At 41.4% G+C, this 19023-nt stretch overlaps 2 protein-coding genes across 13 annotated transcripts in view; one reads left to right on the forward strand and one right to left on the reverse strand.

Annotated features, from left to right (window-relative positions):
* Positions 1-6994, forward strand: part of dab2ipb (DAB2 interacting protein b) — a 175537-nt gene extending 168543 nt beyond the window's left edge. For all 9 annotated transcript variants that reach the window (XM_085414284.1, XM_085414285.1, XM_085414287.1 and 6 more), the window contains 3 exons: positions 1784-1986; positions 2090-2177; positions 3897-6994. In XM_085414284.1, coding sequence (XP_085270410.1) covers positions 1784-1986; positions 2090-2177; positions 3897-4064 — 459 coding nt within the window. In that variant the 3' untranslated portion in view covers positions 4065-6994. The remainder of the gene's footprint in view (positions 1-1783; positions 1987-2089; positions 2178-3896) is intronic.
* A 1836-nt stretch (positions 6995-8830) lies between these two features.
* ttll11 (tubulin tyrosine ligase-like family, member 11) overlaps positions 8831-19023 on the reverse strand; it is a 29457-nt gene continuing 19264 nt past the window's right edge. Inside the window, exons 8-11 of one of the 4 annotated variants that reach the window (XR_014912762.1) lie at positions 16756-17001; positions 15738-15865; positions 15329-15435; positions 13033-13062 (exon numbers count right to left, since the gene is read on the reverse strand). Coding sequence is in view for 2 of the 4 variants with exons in the window: in XM_085414291.1 (XP_085270417.1) it covers positions 12752-13062; positions 15329-15435; positions 16756-17001 (664 nt within the window). In the remaining 2 variants the exon portion in view is untranslated. Of the gene's footprint in view, positions 13063-15328; positions 15436-15737; positions 15955-16755; positions 17002-19023 lie in introns of those variants that run through there. The other 3 variants (XM_085414291.1, XR_014912763.1, XM_085414292.1) reach the window with 3 other exon arrangements.

The raw sequence follows: 19023 nt of genomic DNA on the forward strand, positions 1-19023 counted from the left end.
AAGTCAGATCTTCTTTGTGTCTTTGGCTGAAATACATCAATATTTAGCGGCGCTTTGCGTTGCAAAGGCACAGGGTTATATTTTAGTAAAATCTTCATGGCGATAAATATTCAAAAACAAAACATTACGTGTCAAAATAGCTGCTTGAACAAATGTTCTAACCCTTTCGACACATACAGAGAGAGAAGAGGATGATGAAAGGAGGTGATTTTTTTTCTTTTTTTTCTGTGGATAGCAGAAAAGGTTTGACAGCTGCTACAGCTGCTTGATTTTCTTTGGGTTCGATGGAAAGCGAGAACGCCGGTAAGAAGACAGCATAAGGAAAACATTGGGTCGATGTTTGCTGCATTTGAAGCAGACCAGTGCAGGGACCGAGGACAGAACAAAGGAACTTCAGATACAGCAGATGTCATTTGTTCTCAGGGGATCTAGTGACAAGAACATCTGGGATATCAGAGATGGAGAGAGAAGTGGAAAAAGGGTAGAGCAGCCGATGAATCTATGGAGGTCACTCGTACTGCTGGGAACAAGAGGGCTGATGGGGAAAATATCCCCATGGAAAGCAGTAGTGTGACATGGGTAAATAAGAGTGAACGGGTACAGAGTGAGCGAAGTCCTCGCTTTGTAATTGGATCTGATTGTGCTTGCACATAGGGGTTCATCTGATTGAGGGGTTTCTCTTTATTATTGTAGGGCCTTTCCTTATAATATGAACAAGGCGACTATTGTTGTGATACGGCATAATATAAATAAAATTATATTATTATAAATTAGCAGTGAGGCTTGAGGAATGGCAATGTCGGAGGTTCTGTCCACAGGTTTAGGTCGTGTTTGTAGTTGGTTTCTCAATGTGTGATCTTTGATGTTTTAAGCGCACAGGCTTAAAGACTGGTTGGTGACTGCCTTGGCAACCGGCAATCATTAGGCAAAAACGACTGGATGCAAGTCCAAGAATTAGTCACTAGCAGGTTGCCAAAAATGTTGCCCACCCCAGCTTTAGACTGTTTAGACATCAAAAAATGTTTGATTCCTCTACTTGTTTCCTTTTCTCTGACGCATAGGCTGTGTATTAAAGATGGCCATAGCTGCTGAGTCTTAAAGCCAATATAAGCCTTAAAACTGCAATCTTTCTAATCGCCAGCAGGGGGCGAATCCCACTTTGAGCATGTCTGATTTTAAAAATAAGTGTATGGGAAAACGGGCTTACAGCCCACTGTTAATTTTATGAAAAAGTTTCAGAGCTATATGATGTCATGGTGGCTACATCTGTCTTTTATATGCAGTCTACTTGCTGAAGAGAAGTCTCTGCTTCACTGGTTGCATCCTTTTCTTATCACCTCCTCTTTATTCAAAATTCCCTTTTTCCTCCCTTCTCTCTTGCTTTGATTTTTCTTTCTTTTTGCCAGTTACATGTCTCAGTAGGTCACTGGTTTCAGATCCAGAACAGAGGCTGCCTTTGGAAACCTTCTAACACCACTTAGTATTTTGGGGGGCAATAAAAGCTTAACTGGGCTCCTCAAATGCACCGTGATGTCAGTCAGTGTTTTTCAATGTGCTATCATGACATTCCATATAAAATGTCCCACAGTAATTCCCTCTAGACCAAAATTATACTCCATCTCAAACACAAAGCAGCACAGTCCCAGGTCTGATTGAGAGATTGCCGTTTTTTGTTCTCGTCTTGTGGTAATGAAGAAGGGGACCCCGCTGCTAGGGCTGATGATAACGTTGATAACAAAACGCGATGATGAGAGTGTCCTCAACGCTCCGCTTCTCTGTTCAGTACCAGCAGGAGATCGCGGTGCTGCAAGAGAAACTGCGGGCGTCGGTGCAGAAGCTGGAGGAGTACGAGGCCCGTCTGAAGGGTCAGGACGAGCAGGCCCAGAAGGTGCTGATGGAGTACCAGGCCCGGCTGGAGGAGTCAGAGGAGCGCTTGCGCAGACAGCAGGACGACAAAGACCTCCAGATGAAGAGCATCATCAGCAGGCAGGGGAAAAGAGGAAGAAGAGGCAGATTTGCTGAGATGTATTTTGGGATGCAGCGTTTCACAGCCCCTCTAACTCTGCCCTGTCTTTGTTTATCTTCCCAGGTTAATGTCGGTGGAGGAGGAGCTGAAGAAGGATCATTCTGACATGCAGGCGGTGGTAGACTCTAAACAGAAGATCATCGACGCACAGGTCAGTCCACCGTAGCGACCCCACCGCGGGCTGCGTATGGCTTTGTGGATACTTTTCATCTGCGCGTTTTAAATTTGTATGTGCTGTCACTTGCTTCTCCTACATGAGGAAACAAAGGGTCACTGAAATACAAAGAGATGTTTAATTCATAGCTGTCTAGCTGTGGCATTGACAAGCTTGGATGGCTGAGCAGAATTTCTCAGCTCCCTCCCACTCCTCCTTATAAAACAAAAGTGTCTTATCTGGTTGTCTGTCAGCATGTAGCACCTCTATAATCCACAGTGGTTCATATTTGTGTAAAATTGCATGAAAATCTAACTTAAAAGAAAAACTGTTCTTTTTGAGCATTTTTAAGGAATTTTGAATGTTTGTCGTTGGGTTTGTAACTGTCACCAGAGAATGATTGTGCAGGTATGAATTTTACCGGCTGTATAAAAGGATTAAACCGTCCTGCTTGTGTGTGTGTTAGAGCTGTAAGTGCAAACACCAGCACACAATTAAGAGCAAATCTGCATCTTTGTAGCTTAGGTGTTTCACAGCGTCTTTGACAAAGAAATGCAACTGATGTTTACACAGACGCAAACATGCATTGGCAAATAATCTCTGTCACACACACAGTAATGAGAGTTTGCATCTACAAACACGTGCGCTGCAGTAAGGCAATGAATTGTCAGCCTCGGTACACAAGCGCAGATAGAAGGCAAATAAAAAAGGTCATTGCAAAGACGGGGAGTGAAGACTGCTTTAGTGGACCGGGACAGGAAGTTGATGTATTTTTTAAAATGCAGTTTTTATCTGCGTTAAACTACACAGAGTACACTTAAAACTTCACCACAGGAGATCAGTCAGGCCTCGTGAACGGGGCGTGTTTGTAATTAGCCATTTACAACAAACGACTGTATGTAAAAGATGGACATAATCACAGTGATTCTACCCACTGGTTTGTGGATTTGTGTTTTAAAGCCTCTAGCAGCATTAGCGTATTTGGCTGCTGGCAGGTTGGTCTTTTGGAGCCAAAGACCACCATATTTATAGACGAGGGTGTTAGTCAATGCTAGTTTAGTTAGCAAGCTGCATCCATAGTCTTCAGCTTCACAACACAAACACATGCTAATAAATGCTTAATAGCATACAAAAAACCAAACTAAAAAATTTCTACTAAAACTGAATGGCAGTCTTGGTCTTTATAGCCAGTCTTCCTCCCCTCAGCCCCAACTGGTCGCCACAGACGGCTGCCCCTCCCCAAGCCTGGGTCTGTCAGAGGTTTCTTCCTGTTAAAAGGGAGTTTTTCCTTCCAACTGTTGCCAAATGCATTCTCACAGGGTGTAACCTGATTGTTGGGATTTTCTGTTATTTTGGAGTCTTTACCTTAAAATATAAAGCGCCTCGATCCAGATGGGAAGCCTACGCAGACAGTTAGCAGCCTAGTTAGCACATAGCTGTCACTCAAAGCAGCCACACCCATGTCAATCTAACCCTAAACCTTAATAAAATATAAACATGACAATTAGTTTGCAGTTTGTTTGCACATCAGTGTCAGCTTCACTTTACCGCTCATTTAAAACAAGCTCATGACATTAACAAAGCTTGGTTGTAGAGCAGATATCAGCAGGTTAGGATGGGGACGAATAAGAACGTCACGTTTCTCCTCCAACTGATGAGGAAGCTGTAATATTGGAATTTTTTCCCGGGTCTTACTGTGTTCATGTGCATTCACAGGAGAAGCGCATAGCATCACTGGATGCTGCCAATGCCCGTCTGATGAGCGCTCTCAGCCAGCTGAAGGAGCGCTACAACATGCAGACGCGCAACGGCATCTCCCCCACCAACCCCACCAAACTGCAGATCACGGAAAACGGAGAATTTAGGAACAGCAGCAACTGCTAAGAAAGACCCGGCGTCTGCCCCGAGCGAGAGTTGACCGCCCGAGCGTGTACAGCTGTTCAGCGCGTGGATGTCTACGTGCATACGTGGATGCATGTCTGTTTGAAAGACTGCGAGACTGCAGGCGTGTGCGTGCGTGAGTCTGTTTTATAAGCCAGACGTTTCCTTTTTTTCTTTTGTTTTGTTTTGTTGGAGACAGTGTAGGAGTGAGGGCGTCACTCTTTTGAGGGGCCAGCCAGAAAAGGCAGAACTTCAACGCTGACGGACAGATCACCAGACGGCCTTCATTTATGAGGGTGATGGCCAGAGGAGGTGGGGCGGAGCTTGTGTGTATATATAGAACTCGAAGCTGTTTGCCAATGGACGCACGTAGTTTGCTGGGACAATTCACGCCGCTGTCAAAGCCTGGGACGAACCACTATATACCCAAACACAGTGACGACCGCCAGACACGGTCACCCTCGCAACCCTCCTCTCTCGTTCTTCTTCTCGTCCTTCTTGATGACCAGGTGGATCCACTTCAAAACCAACAGCACGTACTGAGGATTATCACTTTAGTTTCTCGAGAGGATTACTAGTGCTTTATTTTAAAGAACCAAATAAGAGCTCATTAAAAGAAAATTGATATTTTTAATCCAAAACAATCTACGTTTCCCTTTCCGCTGCCGAGTGTGTGTTCCTGAGCATCCCCTGACCAACCCCCTCCCCACCCCCCTCCTTTCCCTACGTAGTGCACTTTGCGAACAGCTATTGGTACATGAAAGGCCTTAAGTAAGGAACACACCTCGACTTTCTCCCACATCTCCCCAGCAGCTTTTTTTCTGCAAAAAAACAAACAAAAAAAAAAAAGTTATACTGGCACAACTCATACTGTGGATTTGTAAAGAAACAAACGTGTTACAGATGTATTATAAACACTTAACTAAATGAATTCTATGTGATACTATATTCATGAAATTTTAAATAGATGTATGCAGTTTTTTTTTCCTTCTATAGATTATACACACATATACCTATATTTGATAATCTCAAATATAAAAGCAGCCCTTTATTTCCGAGTTTTATTTTTCTTCTCTTCCGATGGAAAGACTGTCGCGTGTAGCTTGCTTTGGAGCCCTGGAGAGAGGGAGGCCACGCTGCCGAGCAGTCGCGAGCACCTCGGTCGTCCTTCAGAGTAATCCCACGACGCGTAACCCTTTACATACGGCGCGAGAGACGGGAGCGATCTGGTCTCACCCGGTGCTCATCGCTGCTCTTGAAGGCAAAGATTATCAATCACGAGTTCTGTGCGTGGTCTTTTTCTGATTTTCTCTAGTTGCACAAGAGCTATTGAGAGATGCGCTTAAACGCGCTCGCTCATACTATACACTGGACTGATGAGCCGTTACAAGGCGCGCCCCCTACACCCCCAGTCCTGACATTTTTTGCGCTCTCGATGCTTTATTTGTCCGTGGTTATGAAGTATGCTGCATCCAAACTGTGATCCCAGTGACATCATCGTTGTCTCGCTTTTTTTTTTTTTCCTTCTCCCCCCTCTTACTCCCACCTTTCTTTATCTTGTTCTTCTGAATGTGAAGATGCTAACTCACAGTTGGTCTTAACACAGGGTTTGGTCCTTTTAATCCCTCCATCCATCCCAACCATCTCTGTATTTTGGATATTTTTGTAGCTGTTTTTCTCACTCTGTAACAAACTATACATCAAGCGTGAGGCCGCGCATGCTTCATCCTTGCTCTATAGCCAATAGTAGCGTCACCATTTGTTTTCTCTGATTGCTAGCTGAACGATGATGATGGTGATGATGATGATGACGAGAGGCTTTTTTCAGACATGACGTGAATATATGATGTGTAACTGAGTGTATTAAAAGGCTGGGCAGCCTGGGATAGTGTAAATAAAATGCTCACACTATTTTTACCTAATGTTAACAGAGCTTTTTGTAAATGTATCTTGTGCTCAGACTCTGCTGTACCATTATGGATACTGTAAATATGAAACAGCTCAGTCAAGTCATCTGTCCTCATTGGGTAGAACTATACAATCAAATTTAACCTTTCAGTGTTCTCTGTTTAAAGTTGTTGGTTTCTTTTGTATTTAGAGTGTGTTATTGCTAGCCAAAAAAAAAAAAATAAGTAGGAGTTTGACTCTTGGGATGTACTTCTTCATTGGTTACAGGCCAAGTCGAGTCCAGTCTCGAGATTCAAAAGCACAATCCTGTATTTCTCATCAGTCTAGCTCTATGCACTTTTACGTTCAGTGGTTGATGTTTGTAATTAGCTTTTTTTTTTTTTGGTTGTTGTTTTTTCAGGTGATTAAAAATGTGGCAAAGTTTAAAATTGAAGTAAGGGATTTTTATGATATGGCGAATTCACAACATTTTGTATGAGATTCTCAACGATGTGACCCCTCCTTCTCTGAACCAGAACAAATTGCCTCAGACTGATGAGTTCACACGACTTTTCACATCTCACCCGACGTCTAACCGCCTGTAGAAATATCTGCATAGGTGAAAGTCAGACTGTGTCACTTTGACAAGTAGAAACAGCTCTTCAATTTAGATAGCAATAAATACGTTGCGTACTGTTTTCATTGGTAGCATTTGCTGACTGTTTGGTACCATTAGCAAATTTTTTGGCACATTTTACGGTTAAAGGCACATTAGTGAGTCTGTTTTCAGACTGTGGTGCACTGGTGTTACTGTTAGTACAGAGGTCAACAGTGGGGTTCTGGAAGTAAGAATCTCATTCATATTCTCCTCAGAGATTTTGATTATGAGATATATCATAACCCAATAAGTATTATCCATCAAGGAAGGAAGAAGGATCAAATTGTTTTTTAGTTGTTTTGTTTTAGTTTTTTTTTTTTTTTTTTTTTTTTTAAAGCTCTTTGATGGGGAAGCTGAGATTTGGGAGTTCTTTCACTCTTAAAAGTAACTATGTACAGTCAGTCTTTTACAGTGTTTTTTGAGCCACATCATCTTTTTACAGTTATATGGCTTGGTTCAAGGCTTAAAACTCTTCATATAAGGATTTCCTGAAACATCACTGGAGAAAATGAATGGGAATTCACTTCTGGAACCAGAGCCATTAAAATCATGGGCGACACTGTTGCGCTCGATAGCTTAGCATTTCTGCTAAATGCTCGACTGTTTAAAACTCTACTATTTGGCTAATTACTTTACATGGAGCCCATTAAAGGGAAAAAAATAAATTTGATAATATGTCATTAAGGCAGATTTTATAGAGTAACTAAGAATAACTTTGATACAGTTTTTCTTTCATAGGTTTGGGCATTAGCATATATAAAAGATATAACACACAAGATTACAATTAGCTAATGTTTGCAGGTCAGTTTTACAAAAAAGGTACCGTACTGATCAGTAGCTTTGCACTGGCACTAAATCACCATGAAGTTGAGGGATATTTGTTATTTGACCAAATTATTTGGAATTTTGGTGTTAAAAAATATAGTATGTAGCTTAGCATTTTAGCAACTAGTAAGATATGTACCAGTAACTAGCTTAATAGCATTAGCTATTCTGAATTAAGAAATAGCTCATGCTTTTTAGCAAAAAAACAAACAAACGTATTTTAGCAGTTTACCTGTAGCTGTTAAACTATGAAAGTCACATAGTCTCACTTTGAAGTTTACAATAGTTACACTGATACAACCTTGCCACATTTATCCCACCAGTACTTCTTAAACAGATACAAGTAGAAGAGGCATTGCAGTTTTTGGTTTATAATTCGACTCCTCATGTTTCAGTTTTGTTTTGTGTTGGTTTTTTGTTGTTGTTGTTGTTTTGTTTTTTTTATGGTCTACTTTTATAAATCAGGAAACCATGAGGTCTCTCTTCACACACAGTTCAGCCAATCCGACTAAAGATGAATTGAAATATAAAGCTATAAATAAAGTAAGAGATGTTGTATGTTTTCTATTATCTTGTAGAAAATACTTTTGTAAGTATGTTGAAAGTATAAAGTATTTGCTGGATTCTGCTTCCTTTGACGACAGTGACAAAACAATAATGTACAGAGGAGTTTGTGTTGACAAAATGTGGCTGTGCAATTTATGTACATTTGCAACTAGACCTATTAAAGTTTTATTTAGCTATTTTAAAATCGTGTGCCTTTCTGTCTTTTGTCTCATCGCCTCACACGTGCTGGTATCCATCACACTTATTCTGCTTCTCTGATAGAATAAATGGAGCTTAGTCTGACAGTGTAACAGATGAATCACGTGTTCATTAAATACTCAGGCAGGCTGTGATAGATGACAAACAGCTAGAGAGAACATATGCTCAGTAGCAGGGTCCAAAGGCAAAGGCAGCTTTTTTTTGTGGAAGTACAGTTTAAGTAGTGTCTGTTTCACTCAGCAAGTCTGACCTACATACTGCCTGATTGTCATTCCCCACATCGGGTAAAAAATTAAAACAGGCCTGAAGCTTGTAGCAATTTTGTTGAAATTCCTGTAAAGTGAGCTGAAAATTATATATTTTTTAAAAAACATCATAACTGTTCTAAGTGCAACAGAAAGAAAATAGAAATGTACTTTGAAAATATTCAAATTGTATTAGGTTTATTTGTAACAGCCAACCACACGAACTGGTGTGTTTTACAGGAAAGGCCTTCTTGTTCTCTGTGAAGCTCACTTATTTCTTTGCCCAAGTGGAACAAGTGTCTCCCTGCAGCAAAGGCACATGTTTAGCATGTCAGGCTTCTAAAAACTCTAAACTACAAAAAAAAAGCATTATTACTACTAATAACTAGAGATGGCACGATACCACTTTTTTTTATGTCCGATACCGATATGAATCCGATAGTGTTTTTTTTAATCAAAACGTTTTTTTAATATCTTGCTGCATTTTGTATAAGTTTATACCCAAGTTTAAATAAATAACAACACTAAAGCTATTCTGTTATACCTGTATGTAAAAAATACACTGTGTCCAAAATATGTCATAGTTCAGCAACACTGATCAATCTAATAAACTTAAACCTGCACCATCCTCCCTATTCTGGTATTTTAAAGAGTACTTAGCAGAAATATTAAGCAACCTAACTAATAGGGTTGCAAACTCCCAGCAAAAAAAAAATAGGGAACCACCCCCCACCCTCCACCTCATGATGCTTAATCGATCTAATCAAATTTAATTTGATGCAGGGGGAAAATGCACAGAAATAACTTATTTTTCAAGAATAATTAAATAGATTCAACATCTTTCTTCAACAGAATTGCAGAATTCACAGATGGTACTTTCACAAAGGAAAAAGTAGTATAGCTTACTAGGGTATATTAGACTTAACAGTTGCTATATACAGTAATGGACTTCTATACATCAGATTAAAACTTTGGGTGTAAGAGTCAGATAATTATTTATTAAGAGCTAGACATTTTAAATGAGAATAAGAAAGAAAAGTATGTCTTTGTGTCCCCTTTTCCCTGTTCATGCCCCATCGGCCCCCCTGGCTAAACTTTGCTAGATCCGCCCCTGCACAGTTACCAGCCGTCAGCTACGCAGAAAATGATCCTGGTGTAGAAAGTAATGTTAAATAAATTCTAACAACAGCTTATCAAGGTTAAATGTGCTGCTGTTGTTCAGCCGCTGGTTTCCTCTTTCTGGTGCAAAGTGGGCCAAAAACAAAGAAGAGAGACGGACTCCGACAGAAAAGCCGATCAGCTGATCATTAAGCAGTTTCAGGATTGAAGTAGCAGCAGGAGAGAGAGAGAGAGAGAAGAGGCAGTCGCTCCACATGTCTGTTGTTAAGCTTAACATGGGAATGCTTTACAGACATTCAGAGATAATGTTATACACTTACTTTACTTCTCTCTGGGATCACTTTCTCTGAGATGAAATGCTGGTTTGGTAGCAAGGCTACAAATACACACAGCTGCTCTATCACGTGCTACAGTTATGAGCCGAGTTACGCTGTGTAGCAAGTTTTGTGAGGTCCTTTATTGATATTTAATGGATCGGATTACATTTTTTATTTCTCGCCGATATCCGATCCAGTAATTTGGGTCAGTATCGGACCGATACCGATAGGTAATATCGGATCGGTCCATCTACTAATGACTAGCCTTACCGGTGCCCAGTGGTCAGATTCAGGATTCAAAGATACCAAAAGTTGAAAAAACACAGTCACCTGCTTCAGATGAGATGGTTTCCCGTCCAATGCGGAGTGCATACATCATTTCCCCTTCAATCCAGTTTTGATCTAACTAAAATGCTTCATCAAAAAAAAAAAAACAGACACTTCCTGGATATTGCACAGTGGATCAAAATCTGCCCAGATTTTTCTGTATTCATAATAACTTTGAAAATCACAGCTAGGAGCTCGTGGAAGATCCTGAATCCAGCAACCAGCTGGGGCTTTTCTGTGTGGAGTTCTCCCTGCGTCTGTGGGGTTCTCTCCAGTACCTGGCTCTTTGCCACAGTCCAAAGACATGCACATTGAGCTAAACTGGTGTCTTTCTGTGTTCCTCACAATCATCTGGCAACCTAACCATACCCTATGCTAATGGTTGGGATTTCCTAGCTAATTAGCGCAACATACTGAAAATTGCCAAAGATAATACAGTTTGACAGACTTAAAATAGTACTGTTTCACCAACAAAGTGATTCCCAAAGAGCTATTAGCTGAAAATGTGGCATTTTCCAGCATGGTGTGCACTGTGTCATTAAAAACTTGAGGAAGTACAAGACAAAAAGAAGTAAAAGAAGTAGCTAACCTTAAAAAAACAACAAACAAACAAAGCTCCAATTGATGCATCTGGTGTTAAGGAAAGGAAATGGAGAAAAGGCTGAAGTTGTGTGATTATTTGTGTTTCATATACCATTACTTCCATTTATATTTGAACATTTGAATAATACCCTGCATCGATTCTCAATTTGTCTAGCAAAATATAAAAAAAAATGAGGGGTGCCACAAGATTTTTGCACAGTACTGTATGTGACGAGCCTTTTCATTTTATAAACGAGAAACCCACAGGCTGGTCTTAACACAGAACAACAACTAACAAAGCAAGCACAGAGTGATGAACTTGAATTTAAAGATATAATTGTAGTGACACTCTTCCAATCTGTGCTTTTACACACACCAACTGGGGTCATGAGCAAGCGCTTCGGAGCACCGCTGGTTATTAGCAGCAGCGACAAAAGAACCGTGATGACTAAAGATGGCGGAGCTGCAGCATCAGCTGGCACTGGCAGCCTCTGCAACAGAAGGTCGGGGAAACATTGGCAGATGGCTGTGCTGCGAAACAGATCTGCCGTCTTAAGGCGAGTAAAAAGCGAGCCGTTTTTAAATTCATCCATCAGCCTCGTTGAAGACGGCGGCGTAAACAACTCAGAGTGCCAACCCCGGTGCCATTATGTGCGACAAATGGTGCCCTTTAATGAGCTCACAGGTGAATTCGCTCATAGGTGCTATAACAATAGCGCACACACGAGTCGTACATTAATATCAGGTCGTTATCACGGCCGCACGAACCCACACATCTCCAGTTCAAAGAGCAAAATGTGTTTATTTCGTTTGATAGTGTTATCAATACATGTCATTCATGTTATGTGCCAGTGTTTAATAACTCATACATCTACTTCACATCATGAATACAGTAAATAAGTTAGCCCTACAGTATGTGTAGCAGAAATCTCTTAAATATTTAGTTCAGTCTGTTTTCCACAAGCTGCCACACTGCACTTCTTTCATTGGTTTAGTAATTTTAGCATAAAAGAAAAAGACAAGCGACCTTCCAGCAGCAGCTGCCATGTTACTCTGGAATTATGAGGCATTCGGTTTTCTAACCAAATCTCATTTAAGAATCTGTGAAACATTTTCGCCATGCAATTATTTCTAGACATCTACGTCCAATGGCAGTTGTGTGGCTACATTCTAAAGAACATAATGGCTGGAGGTCTTGCGGCTGCCTGACTGGAATAGCTGCTTGAACTGAAAGAGGATAAGTGGCCGCGCGGCCCTTTTTCCCTTTGAATACTTATTCACTTAACTCGTCGCTAATGGGCTCGTGGAAGGCGCACAGCTGAGCCGCTCACTGTCAACAGGCTTTCGCCGCTAAGCTAAATGCAAATAAATACAGCGGTGACCACACACGCGCACACACACAAGTTCAAACAGTGAGCGCACAAATGCCCAGTCACGTCCATTTCTGTGCAAAAGTAATATAGCTGAAATATTTGCTGTGCAAATTCAAGAACATAATACACTGAGGATTCTCCCTTTTCCTTATTTTATGTGTGATGTGTGGAGCGTCTAATGTTATCCCTGAAAAGAAAGTTTGTTTTACCATAAGGGTTACCAGACAAATGTGAAAGGGAGGCATATAGCTGCCTTCTAGAATCAGTAAGTCAATTAAAAGCAGCCATTTCCTCCTCCTGACCGGATCGTGTTCTTCATATATGATCCTACCGGGAGGATGGGAGGAAATGCACCGACCTCCTTATATCTTCTTCCATTTCCATTCCAACAACCCCCTGCGGGCATCTTCCTCCTCTGAAGAAAAAGCAATCAGTAAGAGAACAGTGCTCCTGCGAGTCAGCCAGCAGGGCATCGGCTCGTCCTTCTCTGGGGCTGCAGAGGAGGGGTGGACACCTAACTCCTCTGCTCCTGTGGAGAATGCTAAAGGCAGTGTTTTGGGGGGGGGGGGGTTGGATGACTAGTTCCCTCTCATCAGTTCTCCACATTTGCTCTGAGCGAGCGTGGCTTGAATCTTTGATGCCGGTAGTCCTGGCTGGCCGCCCTTCGGAGGGGAGCCGGAGAGCTGAGCTGAGGGTTGGCGAGGCACGGCGCCTGAGTTTTGACGGTTCGCGGCAGCGCCCTGCTGCAGCTCAGAGAGCGCCTCTCCTCGACGCCCGACTGAGGCCCGAGCTGAGACTCGCACAGCTCCAGCAGTGACACTACCTGCTCCCTCAGTGCCAGGGATTTGAACCTGCGAGCTGCCAAGTAGAAAAAGGCTTCGACGAACGCCTGCAAGCCCATCCCTGTGAAGCAGAAGGCCAGGTTCATTAAGTCAGTAATTTCATACTGCTACTAGGTGATAAACTAGCAATTCTAACACAAAGAAGAGCTTGACATTTCCCTAAAGAACCTTAGCAGCTTTATGAAGATCAAAGCATTTTTTTGTTCAGCAACTATGAACCCGCTGTGAGTTAGATTAGCTTAGCAAAAAGATGGGAAAGAACTGAGGAAAGCTAGTCTGGATTTGTCCAAAGGTAACAAAATCTACCTGTCACCACCTCTAAAGGGCCCTAATTACCTTGGCTGTTATGTAAAGACCTGCCAGCGAAGTGGAACACATGGGCAGATGAAGAAGCTTCTAATGATCCAAACTGTTCTGACAAAAAATATCAAGCTGGGTTGTTAACAAGGCGTTTGATTGCACATTAGAACAGAGAGCGGGGCTTTGACCGAGGTCTGTGCTTCTGTTTAAGCCAGATAGAATTATAATTTTACACAACTTTCACTTTTCACTTTTTCAGTCGAGACCTTCGGCCCACAGTTAATGAATGTTGAAATGTTTGCTGACACAGTCACAGTTCTTTAAAAAAAATGGTTGACTCATTGTGTAATGTAACAGTCCTACAATGGTCTTATCGTTATGAAGGTTAGAGTATTCAGCGTTTGCTCCAATGACATTTTATAGTCTTACAGGCCTGGAGACTGGTTGCCGACCCCCTAGCAACCACCAATCTCTAGGTAAAAGTGTATTCCCTGACCTGGTGAGTGTTTGCTGGAAGGTTGCTGGGAGGTGTTAGTGTGAGGCTGGTTGAAATGGCATAAAGGCTTGTAGTTGCTTTGCTCGCTGGCAGGTTGCCATGGTCGCCCTGGGTTTGTGTTAAAGACCCCAATGTGGTCTGCAAAGACTACTACTACTTGCCAAGCGGTAGCAAAGCTATGAAAAGTGGGAAATAAACTTGAAACAGAGATTGTTCGCCTTAAAAGTGAAACCTGCACCTTTTGAAAAGTGTTGACGCAACAAAGGGACAACTTTTACTTTGAAGGCACAGATTCTTCATTTCCAGTTTCTGCTGCACTTCTTTCAAGTTTCACTGCAGCTCAGAGAGAAAATGCTGAGGTTCTGCAGGCAAGTCAGCATCTTCCATGCAAACTATGGGCAACAGAGGCAATCTGCTAGCTACTATAGCACTCCCTTAGAGACCAATTTAACCTGGTGTAAACCCCTAGCAACCACCTGCTAACCAATCATGTAATACACATTTTAGCAACTGGAGGCTGCCAGGGGTCACCAGCCAGTGAGGCCTCACGCCTGAATTACGTTTCTACGGTGAATCTATGGCATAGCCTATGCAAGAGGATGACACCATTGCCACATTTATACTTCCACAGTTTTGTACTTGTAAGGATTTACAGTAAGTGTTGGGACATCTCTACGATCATTAACATTAACAGGGTGAACAAAGTGTATTAACAGTAATGCAATACAACGTCTGAATATCATTCTCTTAGATTTGAACGATATCATCTAAACCTTGAAAGTGGATATTTTACAGTAGTTTGTAGGTTGAGTAGAACAACTTATATATGTAATCATAACACATAAGAAATGTTTGTTGTACCCTTGAAGAGGCTGGCATCATTTTCTAAAGCATAACTCAGTTAAATGATTTAATGAGACGAGAGGAAAGTCCAACCTCCATCTCTGAAGACTCTCACTTGAATTTTAGGTTTTACAGATTTTTCTACTTTCTCTGTTCTCCACCTAGAAATCGAAGAGATCCATAGTGCAAGAAAACATTTAGATGTAATTTTTTTAATTTGTCGCATATCCCAAGTCTAACTGGAATAGATATATTTGTGAATTCTAAGTTTTATCCCAGTTCTTGGTCCCTTACAAGTCCTCCAGTGCACCCACACACACACAATAACAGACGCTGACTCCAGCCTTCCTGAATACGTATGAGCTTATTCTAAATTCAGTCCACAATCTCCTCCGTACAGGCCCCTCCATGCTCGTCCATGTGATCTCCATCCATCCGCTCCGCCTCGCAAACATTCCTCGGAAGGTGCAACGTCTGAATAATTCATGTCGGGTAGTCTTCTCCATTGTCACAGTGTGATCTTTGCTCATTTCAATTATAGTGTCAGAGGAAATCTGACAAAGAATGACAAGCAATTATCTCCAAGCACAGTATTTGCGCCGAGTCTCGAGGACACCCGTGCTCTCTGTCCTCCACATATTTTTTCCCTTTGTGATAATTTATTGTGCGTTTGTGAGTATGGCGTTACCTGCTTCTCTGGAGTCGGGCGTCGCGCCTGACCAGCGGCGTGTGATGTCTATGTAGAGGATGTCCACTGAAGCCATTGTGAAGTTGCTGCCACTTAGTTTACAAGTCCTGAAAAACATTACAGGAAATCTAAAATAAGCTCCATAATGCAATTCTTAGCTTACAAACACATCGTGTGGTTGCTCTGAAACCTGTAGAAAGCATTCAACATTCATGCTTCCTTTAAATAAATGAAGGGAGATTCAAAGACCACAACCACTGAATGTTAGATTCCAGCCTTGCTCCTTAGATATGGAAAAATATTGATCTCAAATTTATTTATATATATATATTTATATTATGTAAAGCATATCATCGAAATTCCAGATTTGCAGTTTTATGTTGAGAAGCATGAATTGTGCAAGATTTACCCTAAAGCAGTTTTCCACAGCACGGTGAACCCCCTTTGGCATCTTTCCTCCTGCATGACTCGCCTCTCTGGGATTCTCTCTTCATGTCACTTATTAACCTCTTTAGTTGGGAGATGTTCCACCAGGTTCTTTTGTTAGCACCACACAACTCTTCAGTCATTTGTTGCCCACGTTCCAACACTGCTGAATCACTGTATGTGACTTTATTTACATACAGCTTACATGGGCAGTTATGTATAAAGAAACACATGTACTTTTATAACAATAAGCACTGAGTGTGTTAACCTTCAGCAGCTCATTCTCTAGACAATCCTTTCTTTAAAGACAGAACAAATTTTGGGGTCAACTTAACCACAAGGCAGATATGTAATGTAAAAGCGAGGTCAGAGGTCAAATGTAAAAAGGTATTTAGATTGTGATATCAGAATCCCCATATACCCGTATCACTTCCTGTGTATTACCAATGCAAACAGAGGCAGCAGGACTGTAAGCATAGTTTTAAAGATGAAAGAGATTTTTGAAACTTTGCCTTATTTGACCTTAAAGAGGTCAGAAGTCCAAAGAAACATGATATTTAGATTCAACCATCCATCATTCCCTACATGCCTATATGCTGTCAATGCAAACAATGGCAGTGAGAAACAGTTTTAAATAGCTCTATATAGCATTATTATCACTCTGACCTTCAGATCGATCACTCTATTGATTTTGAAGGAGAGGTCAGAGGTTAAATGTCACATATTAATTTAAATCTTTATTCTGTACTTTATATAGCTTGACAATACACACCACGCTTGTAAGAATCATAAGTTATAAGGCCTTGTGTCAATTTTCTACCAATAAATCATTAAGTTGACTTTGAAGACGTTGGTGGATTTAAGACACATTTTAATGGATTGTAAGAGGTGCCCGCTGTACACCCCTACAAAGCTTCATGAGGATCAGAAAGAATGGCACACAATCAAACACCGCCAAAAACATAACCTCCTTGGTGGTAGTAATAAATAATAGTACCTACCTGATGAAGGTCCGAAAGGCAGTGGGGCCAAGGCGCATGTTGCCCTTCACACCAAGGAAGCGTATGAAGAGAGCTGCGATTCGCTCCACTAGCCGCAGGTAGTTGAACTGCTTGGAGTACTTTGGGTAGACCTGCTTCAGACACAGCGAAGGCAAAGTTCCCGTTTCATCTTGGCTCTTCTCTTGTGTTTCTTCTTCCATGGGAATCTCTTCTCCTTGTTCAAACCCACCGGCCCTCTGTTGGGGACTGTTGGTGTAGAGTAACAGGAAAAAAACAAAGAAAAGCAAAACAGCTTTAATTTAAATTAATGAACGGATTCATTTTCAAGCTTGGTGAACATTAAACCAACAAGGTGCAGATACAAGAAAGAGATTCAAAACGAAAAGGTTGATTTCATATTGACGAAAAAGTTGATACTTGTCACTAAATTTGGAAAAGCAAATAAGTTAAATGGTCCAGACAGGATTGGTCATTTGATAGAAGCAACATGAGACTCATCCTCCACCGGGCTATACACTGTTCTCTATTACTCAGTAAAAACATCAACTCAATTTCAACCTTAGGTGATGGACGAGCTGTGCTTTTAGAAGTTCATTTATGATGCTTTGAATTAAGCAGACCAACATAAAAGCACTCATACCAGTTTACTTAAAGTGACCAAAAGAAGTCTGTGAACCTTTGATTCAGTCCATCGACCTCCTGTTACACAAAAGCTGGATCAGAAAACAGTGTACTGAAGTGCTTCCATGCAAGCAATGCAGTACCACCTTGTTATCAACATACAGACTAAAAACAGCCTGAATAGCCTGCATGTTGCTTTATAACACCGGTAATTAAGCTGCAATTCAATTTTATTTATACAGCGCCAAACCACAACAACAGTCACCTCGAAGGTCTGTATATTGGAAGGTAAAGACTCTACAGAGAAAACACCAGCAATCAAAACACCCACTATGAACAAGCAGTTGGTGACAGTGGGAAGGAAAAACTTAACAGGAAGAAACCTCTGGCAGAAGCAGGCTCAGGGAGGAGCTGCCATCTGCCACGTCCGGTTAGGGGTGAGGGGGGGAGACAGGAAAAAGACACGCTGTGGAAAAATGGTCCATTAATGGTCAAAACTTTAAAAGAGCAGAATCCTGAACATGAGTTTTTTCCACTGCTAATGCACGTTCAAGGTGCCCAATATTTTATCAGATGAAAACAAAGCTGCCTTTTTTCAGAAAACAAGTGACACCAAGACTAATCCGTCTACTTTAAAATCTCACATCCTTCTGCTTGTCAGACGAAACAATGAATATATGAATATTAGATAAATGGAAAACTGTGATGGATAATAGTACTATTTTTTTAATTCTCTGTTATAAAGATAATCCTTAGGGAGAGAAAAAAAGTCAGCTATGCTTAGTTACCATGCTGCAAATTCAAAATCCGTCATGTCATGTTTTCTCCATTTTACTGTCACTCTGTCCCTTCTACCAGCTATCCCACTGTAATATTCCTGAGGGACAGGATGCCTTTTACAGGGAATTAACGTAAACTGCAAGGATTGTGCGTTTCTGTCCTTGGGAGCTTTTTTGGGTGTGTACACACTGTGCTTGATTGACAACTTCCCTCCTCTCACCTGGCAGGTCAGAACAAATTATACCTTCATCATTCTTTTTTGGAACATGAAGTGCTGCGACCTTAAAACACCCCTATAAAAGAAACTTAACTAAAAGCCAGAATAAGTAAAGAACACCTGTGCGAGTTTGCAGCAGGGGCTAAAAGCACAACTGCAATCGTGCACATGTGCATCAAGAAACGCATACAACAAAAGGCAACACTCAAGGGGATAAGAACACCGCCGACTTTTTATGAGGCCGCTTCGTTCTCCATGAATTAGTAAGCAGTGTGAATGGCACTGAGCGAGCGCTGCTGAATGTTTAATAGAATCAATCATCCCTCGAAGCCAGGACGCCACCCACATCTATTTAGACAGGACAGGCTCTGCTAAAAACGGACACGTCTTCAACAGAAGCTGACAAGCAGACAGACAGTGAGGCGAATGTCTACAAACATTCCTGCAGAGGGAGAGAAAAGCTGATGGGTGGTGAAGGAGAAAAGGTGAAGAATGGGAGGTTTTTAAAAAAAGACACACAGAAGGCAAAGCGTATGTACCCAATTTGTTGTCATTAACTGACAATGGGAACCTTTTTTATCTTGATGTGTGTGTGTGTGTGTGTGTGTGTGTGTGTGTGTGTGTGTGTGTGTGTGTGTGTGTGTGTGTGT

Source organism: Rhamphochromis longiceps, linkage group LG7 (genome assembly GCF_057381845.1).
Source record: "Rhamphochromis longiceps isolate RC_006_pf linkage group LG7, R_longiceps_female_GT1.1, whole genome shotgun sequence".
NCBI classification, from domain to species: domain Eukaryota; kingdom Metazoa; phylum Chordata; class Actinopteri; order Cichliformes; family Cichlidae; genus Rhamphochromis; species Rhamphochromis longiceps.